We start from the raw sequence: 23849 nt of genomic DNA on the forward strand, positions 1-23849 counted from the left end.
TGTAGCAGGAATGACTCCAAGAGGTGGGGGAAAAAAAGTTCAGTTACCACGTCGAAGCAGAGGACTCGCAAAGTATTTTTCAAATGGGCTCGGCTTTTCCTGTGCCTGTTTAAAACATTAAAACCGTGCAGCAAGAGAGGCTGCGTGCGCTGGTCCCTCCCTCCCCCCCTCCCTCCCTCCCCCACCCCAGGCCGAGACGTCATGGGAGGGAGGTATAAAATTTCAGCAGAGAGAAATAGAGAAAGCAGTGTGTGTGCATGTGTGTGTGAGAGAGAGAGGGAGGAGAGAGAGAGAGAGAGAGAGAGAGAGAGAGAGAGAGAGAGAAGGGGAAGGAGAAAGGGAGGGAAGGAGAGGGCCGAGGGTAGGGGACTGAGCCACAGCGAGGCGAGACACAAATGAGAAGAGGCTTGCGGACCAAGGAATACCGCTTTCCGGAGTCAGCTGCGGTGAATCGGCTTCTATTTTCTTTTCCTTCTGATTTTTTTTTTCCCCTAAAGAGGAGCAAGGGACAGAAGCCATGACCGAGGGAGAAGACAAGCTAAGATGCTGGTGACTGTGGGTCCAAGTGGATTATCCGAGCTGTCTCCAAGAGGCCTGCCCTCTCTGCTTGCCAGTTGCACATAATCGCTCTCATCCCAGCCAATGAAGAGGAGAGGCAGCGTGAACAGAGTCATTTAGAGAGCCCCCGAGGAAGTGTAAACAAAAGGGGAAGCATGAATGGAGTGCTCCAGAGACAAGTGTGTCCTGCACTGCCCCCACCTTTAGCTGGGCCTGCCGCTGCCCAGCCCTGCCTCTCCCCACATACCCACTGGTGATTTTTTTTAAAAAAAAAATTTTTTTTTCTTTTCTTTTCCATTCTCTTTTCTTATTCTTCTTCGGGGCAAGGCAGAGATTCTGTTTTTTGGGGCCCAGCCATGGCCCTTCTGCACTTTCTTTAAAATACCCACTTTCTCCTCATCACCAAGCAGCGGTTGGCAATATCAGATATCCGCTCTATTTATTTTTACCTAAGGAAAAACTTCAGCTCTCTTCCCACTCCCAGCTGCCTTGCCACCCCTCCCAACCCTCGGCTTGCCCTCCACCTGGCCTGCTGGGAGCCAGAGCCCAGCAGAACCTGTTTAGACATATGGACAAGAATCCCAGCGCTACATAGCACACACAGCCCGCTATCGTCCCGGGGCTGCCAGCGCTTCCTGGGAGTCCTGAAGCCATCACAGTGCAGTGAGTTCATGCACCCTCTTGCCAAGCCTCAGTCTTTGGGATCTGGGGAGGACGCCTGGTTTTCCTCCCTCTTTCTACTGGGGTCTCCTCCTTGCCAGGCCTCCCCTGCCCCCTGGCCTCGCTCCTGGGCTCACACCTGAAGATGTACTTGCAAAGGGCTCTGGCGATCCTGGCCCTACTGAACTTGGCCACGGTCAGCTTCTCTCTGTCCACTTGCACCACCTTGGACTTCGGCCACATCAAGAAGAAGAGGGTGGAAGCCATTAGGGGACAGATCTTGAGCAAGCTCAGGCTCACCAGTCCCCCTGAGCCATCGGTGATGACCCACGTTCCCTATCAGGTCCTGGCTCTTTACAACAGTACCCGGGAGTTGTTGGAAGAGATGCACGGGGAGAGGGAGGAAGGCTGCACTCAGGAGAACACTGAGTCGGAGTACTATGCCAAAGAGATCCATAAATTCGACATGATCCAGGGGCTGGCCGAGCACAGTAAGTCCAAACGCTTGCCGGGTGTCTACTCTGGAGGGGATGAGCTGGAAATGGGTGTTCCGCAGAGGGGGTCTGCTGGTGGTTACACAGCAGAGTGCCCAGGGTTCACTGCAGAGGTCAGGCATTGCAGCTGCAGCTGGGTGGGTGGGTGGGAAAAGGAGACAGACATTCTGGTAAGAAATAAGCACTTCAAGAGGCCAGGAGTCCCGGAGCCAAGTGGCGTTCCCAACTCCTATCACATGCCTGATGGAAATTAACTTGGGATTGTATTGTGCCACCTCAGGAAACATGTTCTCACACGTGTCCATAGAGGTTAACTGTGAGCACACGGGTCCATCAAAGGGGGGGCTGGTTGGCCACCATATCCTCAGGGTCCTCTGAGTCCGGCCATCTCCCCTTATTCTCCCAGCTTTTCCCAGCTCCGTATGCCACATCTCTGGGTCAGTTTTTCAGCTGTCGGGAAGCACAGTCCCTGCCCCAAATTTGTTTGTCAAGTTTTTGGAAGCCCGAACAAGATATTAACTTCTTGCAACTTGGGCCCTTCAGTCTAACACACACACACACACACACACACACACACACACACACACACACACACAGAGAGAGAGAGAGAGAGAGAGAGAGAGAGAGAGAGAGAGGCACACACGACCCATGTGAGCTAAGAGTGGGAGGGTAACGCATGTATATTCCCACATACGTGGACTTTTGGAAGATGTGGGCTCTTACATTACGCAGTAGACAGATTCCTGTGTGTAACGTGGGGCCTCCTGGGCTAATGGACACAGGAGTGCAGGATGGAGGCGCTGGCTAACCCAAAGCATCTGTCTGCCATGGGGGTGTGGGTGGGGAGGGATGGCTGTGGGGGCCATGGGGATGTGTGTCTGGGAGCGTTTCTTCCCAGGAGGCTGCTATCTGCGGAGGAGCCATGAAGCTTCTGGGGGAGACGTCTGTGTGTGTTTGTACACGTGTGGAAGTCATGTGTGTTTACTGAACAGGGATTTAAAAAGCCTCAATACAAGAGAGAGAAACTGGCAGATGTTGGGAAACTGACAGCCCAGGAAAGAGGAATGTGAGCTGTTCCGGGCCTGAATCCGGGAGCAGCTCTGTTTGCTTTCCCTGCCAGCAGGTGTCCTCCGTGCCCTGGTGACTTCAGCCCAGGCCCACCTGGGAGGTGGGCAGTGCCCGAGTGGGGTAGGAAGATGGGCTGGAGCCAGGAGGGTGGTACAGTCAGAGTGGCCACGGGGCAAACAGCAGGAGGCTAGAGAAACCTGGCTGCAGAGAAGGGATGGGAATGAGCGCCAATGGGTGGAGTGGCTCTCAAGGAAGATGCAGAGGCCAGCAGGGAGCTGGCCTGCACCAAGCAGAAACCTGTGGTTTATGGAGGTGGGGTGGAGTTTCTCGGTGCAGTTTCCTGGGTCTACCTGGAATGTCCTTTCTTAGGATCTGGCTCTTTGGGGGAGTTGAGGATGGAAAGAAGGCAGACCCAGAACTCCCTGCCGAGGGTTCCCCTTTGGTGTTGGTACGGGGACTTCCAGGTGACCACGGTTTCCAGTCTTCCCGGCCTGGATGGGCTGAGCCCTCAACTCCTTGGTCACCTACTAAAAAGCAAGTCATAGTAGCCACAAATATCAGAGAAGCTTACAAGCCTGAGGAAAGCAGAGAACAAGAGAGTAGGCCTGGAGCCTTCCTAGCCTGGGTCAGGAGGAGAGTCTGAAGGAGGGACTGAGTGATGAGGGCCCACCCCACCTGGAGCCCTGGGCTGAAAATGAGCACTTTACAAGGAAACGAGGCAATATCTGTGGTTATTGCGCAGAAGCCCAGGGCTCAAAGTGGACAGCCTCAGACAAAGCCAGGACAGCCCCCCACAGATGTGCGTTCCCAAGCTGTAGCATCAACATCAAGGGAGTTCAAGACACGGGGCAGAACATGGGGGCTATAGAGTCATGGTCTAGCCTGTGCCAGCTTGGCACAGTGAACAAGATTGTCTTCTAGATGCTGAGGCAGAGCCAGTGTTCACTGGGACACAGGCAATGCCACGGAGGCTCACAGTACCAGGCTCTCTGCACTTGGCATAGGCAATACGGTGGTTGAACAGACACCAACCTGGGCCTGTCCTGTGGCTAGTCAGGTGTGGCTCACCCCGGCTGCATGAGGCACACTCAGTACAAAGGAGGCTGTGGCAGCTGCTGAGCAGAGGAGAAGCCTGTCCTGAACCTCTTTTGTTGCTGCTGTTGTTCTCAAGACAGGGATTTTCTGTGTAGACGTGGCTGTCCTGGAACTTGCTCGGTATCCCAGACTGGTCTCCAACTCAGAGATCCGCCTGCCTCTGCCTCTGCCTCTGCCTCCCAAGTGCTAGGATTAAAGGTGTGTGCCACCACTGTCAGACTGAGGGTACAGGGGACCAGCTCTGGGTCTATGTTGTTGCATTGCCAGGAGCTCCATGGCAGAGCTTTGTGGGACAGGGGGCCGGCTCATGAGATGATGTTCACATCCATATTTTGTCACTATCAGAGGATAGACATTTGGAGGGAAGTGACAATAGGACCTGGAGCAAGGTGACAGGGGCCCAGAGAGAGGAAAAGCAAAAGTAGGGCTCATTTCCAGTGGGAGGCAGGGCACCAGAGTGAGAGCAGAAAGAACTGTCTTGTAGCCCTGCCCTGTCATGGTTAATCTGTTAAGTGATCTAAACTAGAAAGGATGTGTGCGAAACGCATGCTAAGCGGCAGTGTGCCTGTAAAATGCACAATTCGAGGCCACCTTTAATCTTTAACCTGGGGATGGCAGGGACAGCAGTTACAGCCTTTGTAATCCAGGTACCCGGGTCCTTGGGAATAGCTGGATTTGTTTCCAGCTCTGACTGTTGGGAGGTGGGGCTAGAGATTCTTACGCCACACATGCTCCCCCAGCTTCAATGAATGGGTTTCCTTTCTCTTTTAGACAATCTCAAGCAGGTTAAGCAAGCTCAGCCATGTGGTGTTTCTTCCCAGAGCCTCAGTTTCCTCGTGTGAGGTCATCGCTCGGCTCCGTTTCACTCTGAATGAATTTTGTCACGTCTGGAGATGATTTGCCTGGGTACCTTCTGGGAGGTAGAGGCAAGACTCTATAATCTTATGATTTTCTAAGATGTTGCCATGGGAGATGAATAGATGCTTTCTCTGACTCATGCCGTGGAGAAGGATGCTGTCTTTTCAATTCTGTATCATTCATGCAACTATCAGCCTAAGCATTATCTTTGTCTTTTGTCTTAGATGCATTTATATCTTTTCTTTTTTTCCAAGATAGGGTTTCTCTGTGTAGCTTTGGAGCCTGTCCTGGAACTCGCTCTGTACAACAGGCTGGCCTCAAACTCACAGAGATCTACCTGTCTCTGCCTCCCGAGTGCTGGGATTAAAGGTGTGCACCACCACCGCTCGGCCTGTGGCTTGTTTTAATCAGCAAAGGGGAGTGCTAAGACAAACGCACACTTCCCCAGCAGCAAGAATACCCAGTGATTTGGGCTTTCTTTTCTGGTCGCCACCTGTAGATTTTGTTCATTATGAAATTTCAAAGGTGTTCTGCATTGAAAGAACTCACATGCCACAGGTATCAATGTCAGACACACAGTAGGGCTCTGGCTATCCAAGGGGGCCCAGAGAGAATACCTGGGTCCCATCTCTCCCTTACAGAACAGGGCTAACATGGAGACATCCTGGGGGATTTGTGTTTTCAACAAGCTTAAAGACAAATGCCTTCAGAGACTAGGATGGGAGTGCAGATGGTTCTAGAAGAACAGCTGTGGCCCAGGCACCATGGCAAAGTAGTTCAGGTCATGGAGAAAGTAGGTGTCTGTGGTGTGGCTGGGGCAGGAGGCTCTGAAGTCCCCGTGACCTGCTAAAAGAGGAAGCCACTGTGTGGCTCTTACTGATTTTTGCATTCAGGAATGTAAGTCCGGCTTGATTATAGCTTATCATTTCTCAGGATAGTAGAGAATCTGGAAATCTCTGTGAAATTTCCCAACTTGTAATACAGACTTAAAATGTTTATGGGCTTCCTCCACAACACGTTTAAACATTGACTGAACAACACATCGAATTCATTTCAAGGTTAATCCATGTAATGTTTGAGACCATCCAGGCAGGGCTTTCTCAAGCTCCCAGAGCCCTTGAAGCCACAGTACCTTTCTCAGAAAAAGGATAAACTTTGCTTCTCTATCCAAGCTCCATACTGGAAACATCTAGAAAACTTGGGGAAACTGCTATGGACTCACTCAGTGCGGTCAGTCTCTGGGTAGTGGGGTTCACTGGTTTAAACACTCTCCAAGTGACCCCGTTGCTCATATCAGCCCTCCACTGGCTCCCAGAAACGAGGTGCCAGAGCCAATACCCACCTATCGGAAGGCATTTTAAGAGGTCGTTAACTACACATACATTTCCTGGTTGTCCATGGACACTGTGCATGTATTTCCTGGGTTGTGTGCTATTCTTCCTTCCCAATGCGAAGCAGACACAAAAGAGCGTCTGTCACTATGCGGTGTTCCAAGAAAAGGAAACAGTTGGAAACAATGTCCTTTATGGAGGTGACTCGTGCCCTCTTGACCGTCAAAGGCAGAGGTGGGGACTAAAGGGTCCTGGTCATTGAATCTAAGGCAATGTTAGGGTGCCAGGGCCATTTTGAGGAATCCCATCATAGCTGTTGCTGAAACTACTACTATCTTTCCATTGGGAAATCGCCCAGGCTCTCACTCTTTCAGGGTCTCAGACTCAATAAATGGAGTGCCGTCAAATCCTCCCTGGGTTCAAATCTCACCTCTGCCACCTACTGCTTGAGTGACCAAGCAGTAGCTTTTCCAATGTTCCGTTTTCCCATGGGTAGAATGATACATTTTATATGTTCTCTTTATTTTCAAGTCAGAGGAGCTACATAAAATGCAAGGTGGTATATTACATCTTTTGCGTATATACTTATATGATTCATTCCATTAATTATTTTAAGCTGTTTTTTGTTTGTTTTGAGATGGGGTCTTACTAAGTAGCTCTTACTATATATTAGCCCTAGACTCTTAAAACTTTCTTATTAGATTTATTAATGTGTGTATGAGGGTACCTATGTATGCTTGCACTTGAGTTGAGGCCAGATGAAAATTTTTTGTAGTTTGTTATCCTCCAGTGTGGGTCCTGGGTATCAAACTCAGGTCATTGCACTTGGCAGCAAGCACCCTTACTCACGAAACCATTTTGCCAGCCCATGGTCCCAGGCATTTTTTTAAAAAAAATGGTTTTTTTTAATTTTATGTACATGGGTGTTTTCCCTGATTGTATGTCTATAGTATATATGTACCTGGTACCCTCAGAAGCCAGAAGGGGGCGTCATATCCCCTAGAACTGGAGTTACAGATGGTTGTGAGCCTCCATGTGAGTACTGGGAATTGAACCCAGGTCCTCTGGAGGGCAGCCAGTGCTATTACCACTGAACCATCTTTCCAGTTCTAACCTCAGGATCTTGATTCCCCAGCCTCCACCCCCCAAGTGCTTCCCATTTCTTCTTGATTTGCCTTACAATTTTCACTAAGAGGGGCTTGTGACGGAGTGGACGCTAGCAAGGACAGTCATCCTGAGGACTCTGTTAGGGCATCACCTTCCCTGTTCCCTGACTGCCCACTGCTTCCTCCCCACTCTGACCCCTTTCTCCTTAGCCACCACATCCTGCTTTCTTCCCTCCTTTTATACCTGGGTGCACACTGCTCTGACTTATGCTCTCCTACCAGTCACTGCAGAGGCCAGATGGGTGCCATCCTCTCCGAGACCAAGTCTGAGTCATTGAACAGGTCACCCGCCCAAGTGCTTGTCCACATCCAGTGTTACAAACCTGCCAACGTACGTTTGAAATTGCTGGGGAGATAGCTCCATTATGACATGTTTAAGCAATTAGGAATGTGTGCTGCTCTTGCAGAGGGCCTTAGTTCAGGTCTCAGCACCCACCTCAGATGGCTTGCAACCACCTCTAACTCTAATTCCAGGGGACCCAGTGCCCTCTTCTGGCCTCTTTGGGCACTGCACTCATGTGTACAAACCCTCCACACAGATACACATAAGTACACATGATTGAAACTTGAAATAAAATGTTTTTTAAATGTGTGCTTTTCTTGTGAGAGGCTCCGGGTTCTACTTCTGGCTGTCCTCTATACATACCCATACGAGAATTGCCATCACCGACTCCTCTCTCTCTGGTCCTATTTAGACTGGCTTAGAGAATAATTGGCAGTCTTTGTTTCTTCAAGGCTAATTATTAAGCAGGGCTTCGTTAGCTGGTATTCACACATTTCTTTCCTACATCTGTTCCATTAATTTTCCTCTAACCACGAATGTCAGGCCCACCAGATGGCAATTTCCAGAAACACCCACTCATCCTTTCCTAAAGCCCAGGAGTGTGCTTGCTGGTTTCAGGCCTCAGATCTGCCTCGCCTTGCCCGTGACTCCTAACCCACCCCTGGGGGTGCTTACCCACTCATTCCAGCCATGTCCATTATGTGTGGAATCTGGGTCTGGGAGCTCGAATTTCGAGTCCTTTGTCACCCTTTGTGTAGACAGATTTCTCTGGTGTCAACCTTCTCAGACCTTGATGTTATAAAGGACGCAGGGGCTGGGAGAAGATGGAGGCTTCCACTCTCCTTTGTCTGGCTTGGAACTGTGGAGAGCATCTGCTGCCTTCTGGCTGATGGACAGGGATGAAGAGAACAGCGGGGTGACACAGGCTGGCATGGCACGTGCTAGCAGGGGTGACAGAGACCCTCTGTGCTGGCTAATTCTATGTCAGCTTGACACAAACTAGAGTCATCAGAGAGGAGGGAACATTAACAGTGAAAATACCTTCATAAAATTCAGCTGTCGGCACGCCCCTAGGGAATTTTCATAATTAGTGATCAGTGGAGAAGCGCCCAGTCCACTGTGGGTGGTGCCATCCCTCTTGGTTCTGGGTTCCATAAGAAAGCAGGCAGAACAAGCCATGGGAGCAAGCCAGTGAGCAGCACCCCTCCATGGCCTTTGCATCAGCTCCTTCCTGCAGGTTCCTGCCCTGTTTGAATTCCTGTCCTTCAGTGATGGACTATGGATGTGGAAGCATAAGCCAAACAAAATTCTTTCTCCCCAAATTGCTTTTGGTCACGGTGTCTCATCACAGAAATATTAAACCATAAAGAGAAAATAGTTGAGACAGATAGCTCTTTTGATTTGAAATATATCCCCCCCACCCCCCTAGTGAAAAAGAACATGAATGAATCAGCTAGCTCTAAGATAACTAAATGACTAACTTCTGTCTTCCCAGAATCTGTTTTGAAGTGATTTATTGATTATTTTGTTTCTGAAACTTAGCCGGGGCTGGGAACTTGCTCCATAGCCCAGGCTGGTCTTAAACTCAAGATCCTCCTGCCTCAGGCCCCCAAGTGCTGATATTATGGGCTGGGCTGCCAGGCCTGGCTGAGAATCTGTATTTTTGAAAGATTAAGAAAATTAGTTTGGAGAGCTTAGCAGTTTGGAGATAGCAAGACAGAGAGAGCAGAGCTGGAGAGATGGCTCAGCAGCTAAGGTCACTGATACTGAAGACCAGGGTTCAGTTCCTACCATCTGTGTCGGGTAGCTCATAATTGTCTGTAGCTCCAGTTCCAGAGGATCCAACACCCTCTTCTGGCCTCTGTGGGCACTGCACACATGTGGTGTATATACATACACTTTGGTCCACACTCATAAACATAAAATAAATAGATCTTTTTTTTAAAGACCGTGTGCAAAGGGGACAGTTGCACTTGACTGCCCAGTCTCAGGTACGTGTTCTGTAGCTCCAAGGTCTCCTTACTCAGGACTCTGTATGACTCTAGGGTCACCAGAAATCTTCCTTAAGACCTCAAGCCTCTAGGGAGCTCATTAACAGGACTGTGGCCACTTGGTGTGTGCCTTCACTCACTGTGCCTCTCCCCCTTGCTTTCCCCTCTAGATGAGCTGGGTGTCTGCCCCAAAGGGATTACCTCTAAGGTTTTTCGCTTCAACGTGTCCTCAGTGGAGAAAAATGGAACCAATCTGTTCCGGGCCGAGTTCCGGGTCTTGCGGGTGCCCAACCTCAGCTCCAAGCGCCCTGAGCAGAGAATCGAGCTCTTCCAGGTACCTGTTCCAGCTGGAATCCACACACTAGAAGTCAGCCTCTTCCATGTCTGGCCTCCGCTGAGCATGGGGTTTGACTGACCTGGTCTGGAGCTGACAGAACCTCTGTCGTTAAGAGGGCTGAGTTACCTGAGGTGCACAAAGGGCACAGTGTTCAGAAGCCTTTAGTCACCCCGGGCTTGGCTTGCCAGTCCTGGGCACTGGGCACTGTAACCTATCCCTGCTACTCAGTCCTGGCCTCAGATACTCACTCTTTCCTTTGCCTCCTTAGATCCTGCGACCCGATGAGCACATCGCAAAGCAGCGCTATATCGGTGGCAAGAATCTGCCCACCAGGGGCACTGCTGAGTGGCTGTCATTTGACGTCACTGACACCGTGCGTGAGTGGCTGTTGCGGAGAGGTGGGTAAACAAACTCTTAGCAGGAACCTTCCAGAATCAATCTCAGGTCACTTCTGCCTCCTGAGAGGGGAGAGGAGAGAACTATGGGAGCCATATATCTGGTTCAAAGTCCAGCTTTCTTCAGACTCTGTTCTCTCCTCCATTGTTAAATGCTAGCACTGAGTCTGGCCCTAGGAACTCAGCAGCGAGTGCTCTGATTTCATGGGGCTTTCATTCTGGTGGCAGAGACACATGGTAAGCCAGTGAGCATATTGATAAGATGGAGTATCAGTCCATGACAATGCGCTGGAAACTAAAGAATCAAGATGATAATGGTTGGGTGCTCCGACACTGATGGCTTCGAGGAGGTCTCATGAGGAGGGGAGTCTGACATTGCAATCTGAGTTGTGTAGCAGCATGCTGCTTGCTTGTTTCCTGGCTTCTCAGACTCCCGAAATAATCACACAGAAACTGTATTATATAAAACACTGCTTGGCCCATTAGCTATAACTTCTTATTGGTTAATTCTTCCATCTTAATTTAACCCATATCCATTAATCTGTGTATTGCCACGTGGCTGTGGCTTACTGGGTAAATTTCCCAGTGTCTGTCTCTGATGGACTGCATGGCTTCTCTCTGACTCCACCCTTCTTTCTCCCAGCATTCAGTTTAGTTTTTCCCTCCTAGCTAAGCTCTGCCCTGCTATAGGTCCAAAGCAGTTTCTTTATTCATTAATGGTAATCACAGCACACAGAGGGAAATCCCACATCAAGCTAGCCCTTTAAGGTCAGGAGGCCAGGCTAAAGGGAGATCTAAGCAAAAGAAACAGTTAAAGCCTAGGCCCCTGGATGGAACCTGGCTTGATTTGTTGTAGCAGCAGAGAACAGACTGGAACATTGTGAGGACATGTGGCTTCCTTTCAGACCACTGGGAGGTTTGGGGCTTCCTCCAAGTGTGTTGAATGCTATAAGCAAGGTGTGCATGTGGTGCAATGATGTGACTTACCCCTTTAAACAAAAGCCCTCTGGTTACTGGGAAGTGAAGGGAAAAGGCAAGGAAAACACTTAGGGAGCCTTGTAGCAGCCTGGATGAGGGTGGCAGGGGCTTGGACAGAGGTAGTATACAGATTCATCTGTAACTTGGAGGTTGAGACAATAGGCTAGTATTAGGTATGCTGTCTGAAGGCACAAGAACAATGTCCGATGACGTCTAAGATTTTAGACAGAATGTCCAGGTGGTATCATCAGCTGTTGGAGGAAGGAAGACTAGAAGAAGAGACCTGGGGCAGGTTCTGTGTAGGCCAATTGAGTTTCAAAAGCCCAGTGTCACTGAACTCTATAACACATATGTCAAATGTCACATGTCCCAATACCAACCCAGCTCACTGTGTCTCCTCATCTGGAAAATGGAGTACGCTTCCACCCTGCAGGCTTCCCAGAGCTGCTGTCAGGGTCACATGTATTAGAGAGAGCTTTGTGGGCTTCGATGCACTTTGTAAGAATGAGCTTTCACTGTGCTGAACAAAGAAGCCGAGGTTCAGAGTGAGTAAACTCCTCCACTGAGCTAATCCAGCCTGGAGTAGAATTTTTGTTCCCCCTCAAGTAATAATAGTCTGGTGTCTCCCGATGCCATGTTGGTACCACCTCCTGCTCTGACAGCTTAGTGGTGGTAGAGGTGATGGAGGTGGTAGTGGAGGTGGTGGAGGTGGTGGAGGTGGTGATGGAGGTGGTAGTGGAGGTGGTGGAGGTGATGGAAGGTTACATATAGGGTCCCATCTGTTCCTCCTGACCTCCACCATCAACAGCTGTGATACTGTCAGCCCATTTACATACTGGAGGCCAGAGTCCCCAAGCAAGAGAATCCTTCAGTGTCCTTGATGTTTGAGGAAAGTGGGGTTGAAGGCAGAGTCACAAGCTGCCTGCTTTTACATTTAGCTCTTAGTCAGCAGGGCTTTTTGTTGTTTCAACAGTTGGGAGACTTCCCATAAAGCTGGGGAAGGTGTGGAGGTGCACACATTTAATCCCAGCACTCTGGAGGCAGAAGCAGGAGGGTCTCTGAGTTCGAGGCTAGCCTGGTCTACATAGTGAGTTTCAAGACAGCGTTTTGTAGGTAAGAAAAAAAGCAAAAATAAACAAGCAAAAACAAAAACAACAACAACAAAACCCCAACAAAACCAAGGTTCCTGACTTTTCAAGACTAATTGGAAGCCTGGCCCCTGCCCGTGTATCGGAGCTGAGCAGTAGCCACCCTTCGAAATGTGCTGTGCACATCGTTTCTTCCCCAGCCGCCGTGCTCCCTGCGGGTGAGCCTCCAAGGGGGACTCTCTTGCGTCCACGATCTACTGGACTCTGTAGGCATCCAAGTCTTCAAACTCCCAGCTACAGGGCCTTAGGAGATAACGGAGTTGATACGTGGTGGGGCTGGAGACCCTGCCCTGGCCCTTGAGGAAGATAAGGCCTGTGACAAACAACAGGACTCAATCAACCATGGCAACCCTGCACCCCTGATTCAGGCAGCTCTCCGCTCAGAGCTTACCACAGGCCAGGAAAAGGGGGCTGAGGCAATTCATCTTGGTTTCCCTGTCTGATTTTGATCAGCTCCACCTGGATTTCTCTGGAGCCCTGGGCACTTGGAATGCTCCCGTCCCCAGCTGCGGAGCTCAGTGAGAAGTTTGCGTAGGATATGCTTTCCATCCTCCTTGAGACAAAAGAAGAGATCATTTCATAATAAAACCCGTGGGTCCTCCACCCACCACCCCGCCACTGCCAACCCTGAGGTTGGTTTTCCATTGGAACCCTCAGTTCACAGGCAGGCAAATTCTGCCCACCCCTCCCTTCCCTCAGGGGAAGTAGCTGAGGCCTTTGTTCACCAATCTCCTCAAGAGTTCATGGCCCCACACCAGATTGCAAACAGGCTCCAAGTTGGAGCAGCTGATGGTGCAGATTGATGGGGACTGGGTCACACCTGTGGCCTGGGAGTCACTCAGAAGCATCTGCAAGCCTGTGTGCTTCAGGTACCCAGGCTGCACGCCGAGGCCCAGAGCTGCATGGAGCTGTATCCAGAATGGAGACCCCAGGCCCTTCCGCCATTAATGTTGGTACTCATGCAGCCCAGTTTCTCAGTATACAGAGCTAGGCTGGGAGGATGTGCCCAGGGTCATGGTGACATGATAAGAAAGGACAGGCATTTTGCACCTTGCTGAAAGGAAGAACAGTGACTCCGTGGTGCCTCGTGTAGCCTGTTCCTTGTCCGTGACGATTAGGAAGGGTGGCACACACCAGTGATTCCAGCACTGAGCTGAGGCAGGAGACTGCCAGTTCCAGGCTAGTCTGGAACCGTATAGTGAGCCCTTGTTTAAAACAAATACAGAGTATAGTGTGGGGTCTCTCATCAGAACCCACAACTCTCTGTCTTGATCTTAAAAGGAGGACTCATGGATCGGGTATCTTGGGCAAACTACCTAATATCCCTAACCTCAGTGACCTCCTCTGTACAATGGGCCGATGATGGTTTTAGTTTATACGATTTTGTTTTGGTTTTTGACACGGTTTCTTTGTGTAGCCCTGGCTGTCCTGGAACTCCTTCTGTAGACCAGGCTGGGCTCGGACTTACAAAGATCTGCCTGCCTCTGCCTCTTGAGTGCTGGGATTAAGAGGCATGGCCCACCACTCGGCAGTTTATAGAGACTAAATGAACTATTGCTGGTAAAATCTTGGAGCAGTTTGATAGAGAGTAATGTCAGCAAATGTGGGTAATTGTCACCACCTATGAGCCCTCTCTCCTAGGGAGAACCATAGGCCGAGTTAGGTCACACGCACACATGCTGGTCACACTATGCTGGTCACACGCACACAGACCTCTCCTTTCCCAGTATGTCCGTGTACACACTTTCCCAGTACGTCCGTGTACACACTTGAACTCTCTAACACAGGATGAGAACTTGCTCACTCTAGGTCTCTCCCACCCACCTTGGACATCCTTGAACAGGAAGCGCTGTGTGTTGCTCATTGCAGCTACTATGGCTCCTTCCAGCTGCCAACACCAAGGAGAGAGAAGACTTCACCCCTGGTCATGGCTCCTCTCACTGCCCCCCAGCAGCCTGGCTATATTAACTTGTTTTTAGAACAGAGACCTTCAAGTTTAAAAGGCGCCCTTGATGTTTCTCTTGGGATGGGACAGATATGGGTGGACTTTGGGGTTATCGAGGAAGTGACTGAGTTCTTAACCATTCTGTCGGAATCCATGTCGTCTGGACCCTTGGGATGCAAGGCTCACACCACGGTGACTGAATCACCATACCCGTACTGGTTTGCCTTGGAGGAGGTGCTGAGCCAGGTGCATTTGGAGGTGTTCTCTGATGACAGGAGATCTTAGGAAGATATCAGGTTGGTTTTGAGGCCACATGACTATTAAGGTGACTTCAGGGAACATTACACCCATCATCTCACTGAGATGTTCACCTGGAAAGAGCCTTCTCTTGTGACCTCTCCCACATCAGCCAGGACTGGCACTATACCAGAGCCAGCCTGGTTTTCTCTGTGCCTATTTAAATCAGTCAAACTTTTTAGTTACTGTATGTGCATGTGTGTGTATCTGTGTGTGCGTATGTGCACATACATGTAGAGGCCAGAGGTCAACCCCACTGGTGTTCTCAGAATAGTCAGCTGCTTTGCTTTGTTTGTTTATTTGTTTCAATATAGCCTCTCATTGGGATCCGGGGCTCACTGAGTAGGCTAAAAATTAGGCCAGAGAGCCTCAGGGGTGCTCCTATCTGTGGCTCCCCAATTCTGGGATTCCAAGCATGTGTTACCCATGCCTGGCTTGTTACATGGGCTCTGGGAATTGAACTCACGCTTGTGTAGCAGGCCCTTTAAAGACTGAGCTATTATTTCCCAAGCCTTCATTTCCATGTTTTTCCTTTTCTCTTTACTTCACTGGGGCCCCTTTTACCAGTGTCTGTACTTCTTTAATTCTGTTTACCAAAACATCAGCCCACAGCTAAGAGGAGAAAAGGCCCTAGCTGGCCCTTTTGCACTCAATGTCTGTCAACAAAGCACCTCTGGGTTTCCTCAGGCTCATTCCCTCCAACCCATGCTATCTGGACCTTCGGGTGTAGCTCCCTAGAGGCGCTGCTGATAAGCGGACCATTCTGTGTTCCCACGCTGCTCATCTGGTGAGCTATCCACAGTCCCAACCTCCCACCACGGTGACAGGCTTTTCAAAGAAACTTCTAAGACATTTTTTTTTTTTACCTCATTACATCTTGTTCCTTAGAGAAAATATAACCACAGTTTGCCTCTTAGAACCTCTGGAATAATCTCCACGGTGATGATAGAAACATTGACATGATTTACAATGGCCCTGAGTCACCGTAATGTGACTTCTAGCATGGATTTCTGACTCCTTTACTTCCTCCCTGGTCACCCCCACCCCGCCCTGCCCATCACCATCACCGTCACCATCACCATCAACCTACCTCCAGTCAATCTCCCTACCCCCCACCCCCCACCCCCCATTCAGCTTTCATAAGTTCCTCAGTTACTCCCCTTCCCTGCCTCATCTATGCTTTTGAGTAACTGACTCAAGTAACTGTTCTCCCAGAAGACACTGATGGACATGAGCTTTCTCTTTCCTTCTCGTGTCCTTGCACTTTGGGGTTTTTTGGTTTTTTTTTTTTTGTTTGTTTGTTTGTTTGTTTGTTTGTTTTTTTGGTTTTTCGAGACAGGGTTTCTCTGTGTAGTCCTGGCTGTCCTGGAACTCACTCTGTAAACCAGGCTGGCCTCAAACGCAGAGAACCGCCTGCCTCTACCTCCCGCATGCTGGGATTAAAGGCGCGCACCACCACCGCGCTATGTACCCTTGCACTTTTGCCCCATGTATGCAGGCAACAATCTCTTTATAGCATCCTCTGAAAACGACGACTCTTTCCATCTGCCTCCAAAACGCCCACTGTTTACAAGCCCGACTAGTTGTTTGGAATCCATGGACTGCGACACCCAGTGTGAGCGGTTTACTCTGAGCTTTGGAAGCGCCTTTTGTCACCTGTGCCCAGATGGTGGGCGTGCTGCCCTGCCCCTCAGTGATTCTCCCCCTGACTCTGGGTCTTATTTTACAGAGTCCAACTTGGGTCTGGAAATCAGCATTCACTGCCCATGCCACACCTTTCAGCCCAACGGAGACATCCTGGAAAATGTTCACGAGGTGATGGAGATCAAATTCAAAGGTACCGATGCTGAGGTGTGGTGGGATGAGGGGGAGAATAACCCAACAGGAGGCCCCTTGGGAAAGCCAGGAAAGCACCAGCCTCCTTCATAAAGATGGATGGAGTTTTTAAAAAAATTTATTTATTTTTATTTTATGTGCATTGGTGTTTTCCCTGAATGCATGTCTGTGTGAAGGTGTCAGATCTTGGAGTTACAGACAGTTGTGAGCTGCCATGTGGATGCTAGGAATTGAACCTGGGTCCATCTAGAAGAGCAGCCAGTGCTCCTAACCACTGAGCCACCTCTCCAGCCCCCTCCATAAAGATGGCTGTTTTGCTCTTGGGTGATTATGTTTGGCCCCCAAAGCCCTGAGCACAGCGTTCCACTCGGACAGAATACATTAGCATCGACAAGGCAGCAGGCGTCTCGGGAGTGATGAAATCACCAGGCCAGCTGTCCAGGGAACTGGGACAAGAGTGCCTCTTTCATAAGCTCGGCAAGCCAACCGAGGCAATAAATGCACACCACTGAGCTGATACACACTCAGCGAACGAGCTGTCCTCCCCTCTCCCCAGGGAAATGAACTCCAGTGGGGCCTGAACACGAGTGCCCTGACTTCCCAGCTCAGATGTTGCTGGACCTTCTTGAGCCTTGCCCAGGGATTGTCTGAGTTAATGTGGTTGCTTCCCGGTTCCAGCGTTTGACCATGGGCGTTCGTATAGAGTTGGTGCAAGTGCTGAGAGGCTTTGTAGTCTCAGTGTCTAAAATAAGTGCAGTTTTCTGGGGTTCAGGGAAAGTCTCTTTTCCTTTTCTATCTCCATGTTGGGCCACTGAGAAGTGCAGGGGGCAGAAGGCCATCTTGTAGAAGGCGAAGGTTGCTCTTGGTCTAGCAATCCCTTACCCTGCATGGGCTCAACCTCAAACCTTTTATTTATTTATTTTTAAGCTAAGAGTTTGACATCCTAACTACAGTGCCTTTTGCGTCCTTACCTACAGGCCAGGCTAAGGTGTCCCCTTCCCACCATCACAATATTGTCCCTTGTGCAGAAAGACTTAAAAAAAAAAAGGGAACCATATACCTAGGGCTCCTATTTATCTTATATACCCCAAAGCCCCTTCCTAAGATCAGACTTCCAGAGTTCTTGCCCTGGTAAAGACATTCAGCAGTTAGCTGCTGTCCTTCCCAACGAGATTCCCCAAGAGAACAAATGCTTATAAGTTAGGCTTCTCCTTTTCAGCTGAATTTGAGCTCTCTTTCTAAGCTTGCCTTAAAGCTCTGTTTCCTCCTCTGAATTTCACAGTGAAAACACCTCTGAACTCCTGAGTCCAATGGGAATGGCAATGGTTCCTAAGTCTTGTTTCTTTGGCCCCCCACATAGACTATTTCAAACTGTGACACTTTAAATTGCCAGTGGGTCTTCTGCAGTATCTTGACTAATTCAGACTCTAGCAGGAAATCCAAAGTCACAGAATAAGTCTCAGAATCTAAAGTGGCAGCCCCAGAGTGCGTGATAGGTACCCACCTATCATGGGGATACTTCACGGCTTCATGAGGGAACCCAGTATGCATCCATCTCGGGAAGGGCAAGGCGCTCTTACGCAGGGAGTTGTGAGGGCATCTGATTAGTGTCTGGAAGGGTAGCCACGGGCACCGAGTACTTCTGATACTGGTGGCCCCCCTCAGTCTGTGCCTTCTCGCAGGGTGAGGGGAGGGACTTGCCCTGTATCTTCCTCCCTCACAGACTGTGTTATCCCTCACCCTGACTGGGCAGCCTGTAAGGACACTGCTTATCTTAGACACGAGGCTGTGGCCTTGCTTCCCTTTGCAGGAGTGGACAATGAAGACGACCATGGCCGGGGAGACCTGGGACGCCTCAAGAAGCAGAAGGATCACCATAACCCTCACCTGATCCTCATGATGATTCCCCCACACCGACTTGACAGCCCGGGCCAGGGTGGGCAGAGGAAGAAGCGGGCGCTGGACACCAATTACTGCTTCCGGTGAGCCTCGGCCCCGTAGGGAGTGAGGTCAACCTTCCCTCCTGTGGCACTGACTTGAGAGCTGAGCCTCACACAGTCAAGGGTCCCTGATGCTTTTCACATCAGATAAGAGCATTCATCCTGGTTGACAAGAAGACTGGAGATCTCTTCCAAACCACTTGTTTTTCTGAGATCCCAGTATCTTCTGTAGCCTGGCTCCATTCAGTATGGATAAAGTGAGGATGAGGAGGACCAACTGGGATGTTGGTACTGGGGATGCTTGGGGAAAGCCTCCTTTCGGTCTTCTTGCCTGTGTACTAGCAAGGTGTGTTTGTGTAGGGGAGATTAGTGCAGGAGCCCATTGAGGAAGTGCTCGGTTCCCTACTGTCTTACTTTCTTTCCCACTGCATCAATGAAACAGTCTGACAAAACAGCACGAGGGAGAAAGGGCTCATCTTACCTCACGGCTCCAGATTCCACCCACCGCGGAGGGTGCATCAGGTAGGAGCTTGAAGCAGCTGCTCACATTATATTCATAGTCAGAAGAGAAAAATGAATGCACGCTAGTGTTCGGCTGACTTCCTCCCACTCTCCAGCCTAGGGAATGGTGCTACCCACATGGGTGGGGTTTCCCCACCTCCATTCTTGAAATCAGGATACCCCCCCAGGCACGCCCCCAGAGGCCCTTCTCACAGGTGATTCTGGGCTCTTTCAAGCTGACAATGAGCAGGATCCATCTCATCTGTGCGGGGTTGGAGGAGGGAATGGATGGGGAATATAGGATGATCGCCATTCGTGTCTCTTGAGCTAGAGAAAATAGCAATGACTTCAGAAGGGGCCTACCTTCAGAGGCTGTTTCTCGACTTCAGAAGGGATCTACCTTCAGAGGCTGTTTCTCTCCCCGTCCCTAGGCGGGGTTTCTCTGTGTAGCCCTGGCTGTCCTGGAACGGAACGCCCTCTGTAGACCAGGCAAGCCTTGAGCTCACAGAGATCCACCTGCCTCTGCCTCCCTAGTGCTGTAATTAAAGGCATGTGCCACCACTGCCTGGCTTGCAGTTTCTCTTCTTTGTGAACAGCTGGACTGCTCACAGATGTGGGAGGGGTGAGGAAGCCTACACACCCAGGGCTAACAGGAAGAAAATGACATTGGGAGGGGTCTGAAGGATGACGTTCTTGCATACTGTGAGCTGGAAGTGCATCTGTGGACACAGGAAAGCTGGGGTTTGAACAAAGCCTTCCTTCAGGGATGGGTGAGGTTTGGATATGTAGGGATCCAAGAGCAGGGGTGCAGGGGTGCTTCCAGGGAAAGGAGGAGCAGAAAGGGTTAAGTGGCCAGAGAAAATGCCCGGATGGAGTTGGGGTGGGACAACTAAACACACTGTTAAGAGATGGCCGGCTCAGGAAACAGAGAGGAGGCGGTGTGGTTGCAAGGCTGGCACAGACATCTGTTCCGTGTATCTATTTGTCAACCGGGATGAATGCTCTTATCTGTGGACAACAGTGACTTCAGCCCTAGGGGACATCTTGTGGCTGATTGGTCTGGCTGTTTGATTTTGCCCTTGGAGATAGAGAGACGTTCTGATCTCACCTGGGTTGCTTATTGTGCCGGCTCTTCAGCTTCTTGCCTGTGATCCCGGGGGGGTTTCTGGAGCACCAGGTGACTTGTCCGTGCTTAAGAAACAAGAAGGAAGGAGCCAACAGCTTTCCGCTCCCAGCTGTTACTTCTCTAAATAATCAAGCATCTCTGCCAGAGCTTGTCCTACTCCCTGCCAACTTCTCTAGTTCTGCCTGGCCATTAGTCAGGTCCCATGACCATCCGCCTTCAAGGGTGGCCAGGAAAATGAGTATCCCTGGAATGGGAGGAGTCAAAGAAGGATGGGGTTAGGAAGAAACAATGGAGTCTATCATGGGTCGGCCTTTTCTTTTTCCTTTTTTGTCTTCCTTTCTTAAGTTCTCCTTCCTTCCATCCTTCCTTCCTTCCTTCTTTTTTTGTTATTTGAGACAGAGTTTCTCTGTGTAACAGTCCTGGCTGTCCTGAAACTCACTTTGTAGACCAGGCTGGCCTCAAACTCACAGAGATCGCCTGCCTTTGCCTTCTGAGTGCTGGGACTAAAGGCGTGCGCCACCATGCCTGCCCATGGTTCCATCTTTAAACTTACAACAAATCAGATTTTGGTCAATTGGAAGTGGTAACTTCTTGGTGTCTTCAGAGACCTGTTGAAGCCAAGGGCATATGCCCACAGAGTAAGGAAGGGTTGCCGAATGGATTCTGCAGACAACAGGATTGGAGGGGCCTGATGGCCCCACTCAGGTTCCCTGGGAGTCCCAGCTGTAATCAACTGCAGTTGAACCTGGGATTCGAAGGACTAGGCTTACTTCCTATGATGGCAGAAGTACTCCAAGGGGAAGCAGGAAGATACACGTGAAGCTTCTTTTGTAGTCAGTCCCCCTTTTTGCTGATTTCCTGTACATGTTTTTACCACAGCAACCTGGAGGAGAACTGCTGTGTCCGCCCCCTCTACATCGACTTCCGGCAGGATCTGGGCTGGAAATGGGTCCACGAGCCTAAGGGTTACTATGCCAACTTCTGCTCGGGCCCTTGCCCGTACCTCCGCAGTGCAGACACGACCCATAGCACGGTATGGGGCAGGGTGCATGCTCTCTGGGACCTGGGGCTCCACTGACGAGCCTACTTGTCAGAAAAAGTGAATGAAAGATTGAATCTAGAATGAGCAAAATCCCTGATCTTGGCAGGTTGGCCCAATTCTACTGATTCACACCCTGAAATTTAAATTCCCACCACAGGGGCTAGCACATGGGTAAACAGGATGCTTAGCATGCACGATGCTCTGGGTTCAGTCTCTAGCACACATGCTTAAATGAACACGCACATGGGCACATATGCACACACGTGCAGGGTTCCTACTAGAGTTTCAAGCATCCTTTTCATTTTCTTCATACCATGGAAGTTATTCAACTGTCACATGTCACCCTGTCACATGTCACCCTGTGTCACAGATGTGTGCACCTGGTTGGCAGGATGTGGGGTCCAGAGGCGTTTCTATCTCTGTTAAGACCGCATAAAGCATGTTATATTGTTTTAGCAATAGAAAGAGTAGAGGGGTACATGTCCCCTGCCACCCGCCTTTCTCAAGGGGGACAGAGAGCAGGGCAGTCATCTGTGAAGCACATCTCCACACAGCAAAACACTGCCACATCCTGCCTGGGGCATGCTCTCTGGCAATTACTAAATGTGCCAAGGTAGTGGTGAGCGAGAACGTTTTCCACTAACGTGGAAGACTATTTGGAGGAGTTTCTTATCAATTGTAAATCCCTAGCAGTGGTCACATGCTTCAGTCAGTAACCCAAGTCCACAGAGTCTGCCTTCTGTCACGCGGACTGGCTGCAGCTAGTCTCTCATCCAAACTCTTTCCACAATCCCTCTTAAACAGCCTCTGTGGCCACACTGCTACATGCTCACTCAGAATGGGCTCTAGAAATTACATAGCGTCTGGAACACAGATTCAAGGCTTGGCTCTCTCCTGCTAAATATGTGACCCCACCCACAGGTGCTGGGACTGTACAACACCCTGAATCCGGAGGCGTCAGCCTCGCCATGTTGTGTGCCGCAGGACCTGGAGCCCCTGACCATCCTGTACTACGTCGGCAGGACCCCCAAGGTGGAGCAGCTGTCCAACATGGTGGTGAAGTCGTGCAAGTGCAGCTGAGGCCAGCCTGCAACAGAGGAGGAAAAACTGCCACCACTGACTGCTGCTCCTTGGGAAACCAAAGCGACAGACCTCACTCTAGAGGCCTGGAGCCCGCAAGCCCTGGCTCCCGGCGAATGGCCGAGAGGGAGGCTTTCCTTCTGGAACATTTCTTTCTGCTAGCTCTGAGAATCACTGTGGTAAAGAAAGTGTGGGTTGGTTAGGGGAAGGCAAACTCTTGAGAACATGGCATTTCTGTGGTACAGACAGAGGTGGTGGGGTGGAGGAGAAAGGATGCCGAGGCACCATGGTGTGTGGCAGTAGGACGGGGCTACCCTAGGGAGGAGGTTGGGTAGAGTGAGGGTCAGTGAGGGTCAGACTGGAAGGCTCTTCAGATCTGAGGTCAGCTCTGCTCATTGAAGTATCACATCTGCTCTAAGGGATCGGGATGACATTAGAGGCGGCCGGCATTTTTCTTCAGACAGGTTACCAAGACAAAGTCCCCCCAGAGTCAGATCTCGCACTGCCTGGGACTAAGGACAATCCGTTCTTTTTCGCAAACTGCCCTCTCACACCAGTATCGTGAATCATGACAGATAATGCAATTAGTTTCTGGGCTAGCAACTAGCTATCTCTGGTCCTCTGGAGATGCCGAACCCAAAAGCCAAGGTCAGAATTTGTTCTCTCGAGTCTTCCCTCAGGGCCCCTCCTTTTGCCTTCTTCCTTGGTCGTATTTCCCCATGAACATTTGGCTAGACACCTTCCAGGTAGGTCAGGGTTGGCTCTCTGGATTGTGGGTCCACACAGCCTGGGGCATCAGGGATCATTTCCCTCTTACCCTCTTAGACTCCATGCTCCCCTGGGGTTCCTGGAAGCAGGTGCTACATGCAAAAGTGTCTGGGGAGGCTGCGCGTGTCTGACGTGACGACTTGGCCCCAGATGCACAGACTGAGGTATAAAGACAAACACAAATATTACTCTCAAAATCTTTGTATAAATAAATATTTTTGGGGAATCATGGATGATTTCATCTTCTGGAAGGTTGCTTCTAGAAACAGTAAAAACCTTGTTCTAAGGTATATGTATGTCAGACTCCATAAATGTCCTTTGCTTAATTTCACATTGGCATCTACCTACCAGAGACAACAGTCCGGGCAGAAGCATCCCTCATTGTTTGGCATGAACACACTGGGCCCACTGTTCTGCCTCTAGCAGACTACACCATGTCTAGGCACACTTCCCTCTTGCAGGGTACATTATTCTCAAACACAGAGACAGTGGCTTAGATGTGTAAAAATTTATAGCAATCTTGTGGCCGGGGAGAGATGGCCCAGTGGGGTAAGTGTCTGTTGTGCAAATGGTACCCTAGTCTAGCTCTCTAGAACCCATGCAAAAGTCAGGCATAGCCATGGCCATCTGTAATCTCAGTCCTGGGGACGGGGAAAGTGGCCGAGTCAGGTAATTCCTGGAGGCTCTCTGGCCAGCCAGTCTAGCTGAAATTACAAACTCCAGGTCAGTGAGAGAGCCTGTCTCAAGAAATAAGGTGGAGAGGAACACACACACATACACACACCCCTCTGGATAACTGTAGGGTGTGTACCCTTGTGTGTAGAAATGTGCCATTAGATTCAATCTAGATGATACACGCCAACAGTTTTGGAAACCACGTCGAGCCTTAGAGAAGCCCCATGTGGCAGATGGTTCCAAATGAGACAGATGCTGTTAGCAAAGGCAACCAGGA

The 23849-nt window shown here is 50.1% G+C and overlaps 1 protein-coding gene across 2 annotated transcripts; it reads left to right on the forward strand.

Annotated features, from left to right (window-relative positions):
* Positions 1-284: 284 nt before the first annotated feature.
* Tgfb3 (transforming growth factor beta 3) lies at positions 285-23187 on the forward strand. 2 transcript variants are annotated; one of them, XM_041658751.1, is made up of 8 exons: positions 285-811; positions 1562-1709; positions 9675-9838; positions 10110-10239; positions 16334-16441; positions 18251-18422; positions 20887-21040; positions 21971-23187. In XM_041658751.1, exons 2-8 carry the CDS (start codon positions 1604-1606, stop codon positions 22127-22129), a joined length of 993 nt encoding a protein of 330 aa, XP_041514685.1. In that variant the 5' UTR covers positions 285-811; positions 1562-1603; the 3' UTR covers positions 22130-23187. The 2 variants fall into 2 exon arrangements, with proteins under 2 accessions (XP_041514685.1, XP_041514684.1); XM_041658750.1 differs by having other exon boundaries at positions 285-1709.
* The last annotated feature ends 662 nt before the right edge of the window (positions 23188-23849 follow it).

This window comes from Microtus oregoni, unplaced genomic scaffold (genome assembly GCF_018167655.1).
Source record: "Microtus oregoni isolate MIOR12 unplaced genomic scaffold, Mior012 000009F_ref0000495, whole genome shotgun sequence".
Lineage (NCBI taxonomy): Eukaryota > Metazoa > Chordata > Mammalia > Rodentia > Cricetidae > Microtus > Microtus oregoni.